Here is a 3,661-nt window from a genome sequence, read left to right on the forward strand (position 1 = left end):
AATAAAAAGACTGCTTACATAGTGTCTTTGTACACTAGATCTTTTGTAGATCTATTGTAACAAATTATCACACATTGGGTGGTTTAAGTAACAGAAGTTGACTTTCTCACATCTTTACAAGCCAGTGTCCCAAATCACAGTGCTGGCAAGGTTTCCCTCCACAGGCTCTGGAGGGATAGTCACGCCTCACCTCTTTCGGCTTCCGGTGGTCCCTGGCCTCCTTCGCTTCGTGGCTGTGGCATGTGTCACTCCTGTTGCTTCCTGCATCTTCACGTGATATTCTTCTATGTGTCGCTGCATCTCTAGTCTTCACTTAATCTCTCTTCCCCCCCTTACAAACTAAGAATACTGATCATAGGATATAGTGCCCTTTCCTTGAATTAAAATTATCTTATTTGAAAGTCCTTAACTGAATTACATCTGCAAAGGCTTTTATTTTCCTCATAAGTTCAGGTTTGCAGGTTATAACCTGAAATATATTTAGAGGGATCAACATTCAACCCAATGCCGTTTATAGTTTAAATTCCCAATATTCCTAATACTAAGGAGATGCCACAAAAGCAAAACATGAAGCTACAAGCAGGAGGAAATGGTGTCACTAGAGAAGAGTCAGCATTGAGATAACAAAGGATCCTTTCAGGGTTTGTACTCTGAAAGGGATATGGACAGTTGCAAAACAGAGAAAGAAGGAAAAAATGCCAGAAAATACTAAAACTCTGCTACTCCCACCAACTTGGATGTGGTTCCTGCTTTCTTATCGTTTAAATCCAATCCTAAGTACAGAAAAGGACAGTGAATATGTCTGAAGAAATGGGAAGTTTCAAGCAAATTTCTTACAGGGCATGACCCTGATCATTAATTATATAGTAGTTAACTATCATTTTATTGCTCAGGAAATCTCTTAACTCACCCTTTCCTAATAAGAGGGAAAATGGGTCTTCAGAATAGATCATTGCCATGGAGATAATGTGTGCTTTAATAACCCAGAAACCCTTAACTCTTTGACACTAAAGTCCTTTCACATAATGTGAGATGGCAGAGGTGATATTAAATATAATTTCATCAGATCAGATCAGGTCAGATCAGTTGCTGAGTCATGTCCGACTCTTTGCGACCCCATGAATCGCAGCACGCCAGGCCTCCCTGTCCATCACCAACTCCCGGACTTCACTGAGACTCACGTCCATTGAGTCAGTGATGCCATCCAGCCATCTCATCCTCTGTCATCCCCTTCTCCTCCTGCCCCCAATCCCTCAAAGGAACATAGAAATAATACAAATGACATTTTCTGATGTATTTACATGAGAAACACAGAAACAAATTGCTTCTGTAATTTCAAGCCTTCGAGTCAAGTTGATAATTTACTTAGTAGTTTTCTCAGTGCTACAGTGATATCTTTGTTCCTCAGCGTATATATAATGGGATTCAACGTTGGGATCAAAACCGTGTAGAAAAGAGAGATCAGCTTCCCAGTTTCTTCAGACTGATTTGGTTTGGGCTGTAAATAGGTGGTGGAGGCTGTGCCATAGAATAAGACCACCACTGTGAGGTGAGACGAGCAAGTGGAGAAAGCTTTAGCCCTCCCCCTGGCAGATCGCAGTTTCAGAATGTTGGAGATAATTTTGCCATAGGAGACAACAATCAACAGAAATGGAACCATGATGAACACAACTGCAACTACATAGACTGCTATCTCGTTCACAAATGTGTCCCCACAAGCAAGCTTGAACACTGGGGGGAGGTCACAGAAAAAATGATTAATCGTGGTAGAGCCGCAAAAGGGCAGAGAGAAAACCTGCCATGTTTGCCCAATTACGACAGGAACTCCACTGACCCAGGAGGCAGTGACCAGCTGGACACAGACCTGGGGGCTCATGACCAGACCATAATGAAGAGGGTTACAAATGGCCACGTAGCGGTCATAGGCCATCACGGCCAGGAGGAGACACTCTAAACCTCCAAACAGAAGGACCAAACACATTAGTGTGGCACAGGCAAAGAAAGAAATGTGCCCTTTCTGGCTCAGGAGGTCCGTGAGCATTCTTGGGATCGTGACAGTTACGTAACAGATTTCTAAAATGGAAAAGTGGTTGAGGAAAAAGTACATGGGGGTCTGCAGAGTAGGGTCAATTCTTGTTATCAGTACAATGACACTGTTGCACATCAGGATGGTCAGATAGAGGACTAAAAATATCCCAAAAAGAATCCATTGGAAATTGGGACTATAGGAAAACCCCAAGAGGATAAATTCCATCATTGTAGTGATGTTTGATTTTTCTGTTCTTAATTTGTACTCCATCTGTAGATATGGTAAATTCAAAATGGTTAATTCATTAATGCTTTTGAGCAACATTTCCCTTCTGTTAACTGAATTAGATACATGAACTTATTTACATAATCCCTTCAGTTATTGCTGCCTTTGCCTTCCTCAGTTTCTAAGAAATGAGATTTGAAACCTCAGCAATGAACTGATGTGCAGTTAAAATCAATTAGAGAAATAAAATCTTCATTTTTTATACTTGGATGTAGTGATACCAGAGGGCTTCCCTGGTATCTCAGCAGTAAAAGAATTTGCCTGAAATGCAGGGGATACAGATGTGGGTTTGATCCATGGCTAAGGAAGATCCTTGGAAGAGGGGATGGCAACCCACTCCAGTATTCTTGCCTAGAGAATTCCATGGACAGAGAAGCCTGGCCGACTATGGCCCATGGGAGCACAAAGAGTCAGACATGACAGAAGTGACTGAGCAGCAGAGGTAATGATACCAGAAACAATAAAATATATGCATTTTGATTTAGAGCTTATTGTGCAGCAATAGTATTAAACTATTTCACCCCTTTTAAGGGTGAAATTATATATGACACAGGCTTGCAATTGTTTTTCTTTGGGTTCATCAATTTCTTTTTCTATACTTATTGACTTATTCCATCTCCTTTCAATTCAAAGATTTTCACTATAAACTTTTGCCTAATTCTTATTCAAAACATTTTAAGCCCTCCCATTTCTACTTCAATGAGAGCTGACTTTCTGAAACTTATTCCTTGTTACCGGGGGAACAAATACGTGTAATTGTATTGTTCTCGTCTGTGTACCTCACCCATCAGTTATGCCACACATGGACAACATTAGTTACATCATGGGTCCAATAACGTTCCCTACTAATACCCATTGTACATTGCATTGCAAATACCAACTAATCTTTAACTCAGTCCATACATATGACCCATTCTTCGTGGTATTTGGGGTTTCCTGATAGCTCAGTTGGTAAATAATCTACCTGCAATGCAGGAGACCCCGTTTTGATTCATAGGTCAGGAAGATCCACTGGAGAAGGGATAGACTGCCCACTCCAGTATTCCCGGGCTTCTCTTGTGACTTAGCTGGTAAAGAATCTGCCTGCAAGGTGGGAGACCTAGGTTTGATGTTTGGGTTGGGAAGGTCACCTGGAGAAGGGAAAGGCTACCCACTCCAGTGTTCTGGCCTGGAGAATTCTATGGACTCTACAGTCCATGGGTCACAAAGAGTTGGACACGACGGAGTGACTTTCATTTTCATGATATTTTAATATAGTTTCTTCTTAACATATGTGATTCTCTGATCCATTGTCATCTACTTCTCTTACAAGTGAATAAAATATGCCCTATATAATTCTGCTGTAAT

General features: G+C 41.1%; 1 protein-coding gene across 1 annotated transcript; it reads right to left on the reverse strand.

Moving 5' to 3' along the window:
• Positions 1-1,279: 1,279 nt before the first annotated feature.
• Positions 1,280-2,317, reverse strand: LOC147358622 (olfactory receptor 10AG1-like). Its single transcript, XM_086342087.1, has one exon. The coding sequence runs from the start codon at positions 2,297-2,299 to the stop codon at positions 1,349-1,351; it is 951 nt and encodes a 316-aa protein (XP_086198213.1). The 5' UTR covers positions 2,300-2,317; the 3' UTR covers positions 1,280-1,348.
• Between the last annotated feature and the right edge of the window lie 1,344 nt (positions 2,318-3,661).

The sequence above is a fragment of the Bos grunniens genome, chromosome 15 (assembly GCF_055505025.1).
Source record: "Bos grunniens cultivar Pamir isolate PY7600 chromosome 15, Bosgru_T2T1.0, whole genome shotgun sequence".
In the NCBI taxonomy this organism is placed as follows: Eukaryota; Metazoa; Chordata; class Mammalia; order Artiodactyla; family Bovidae; genus Bos; species Bos grunniens.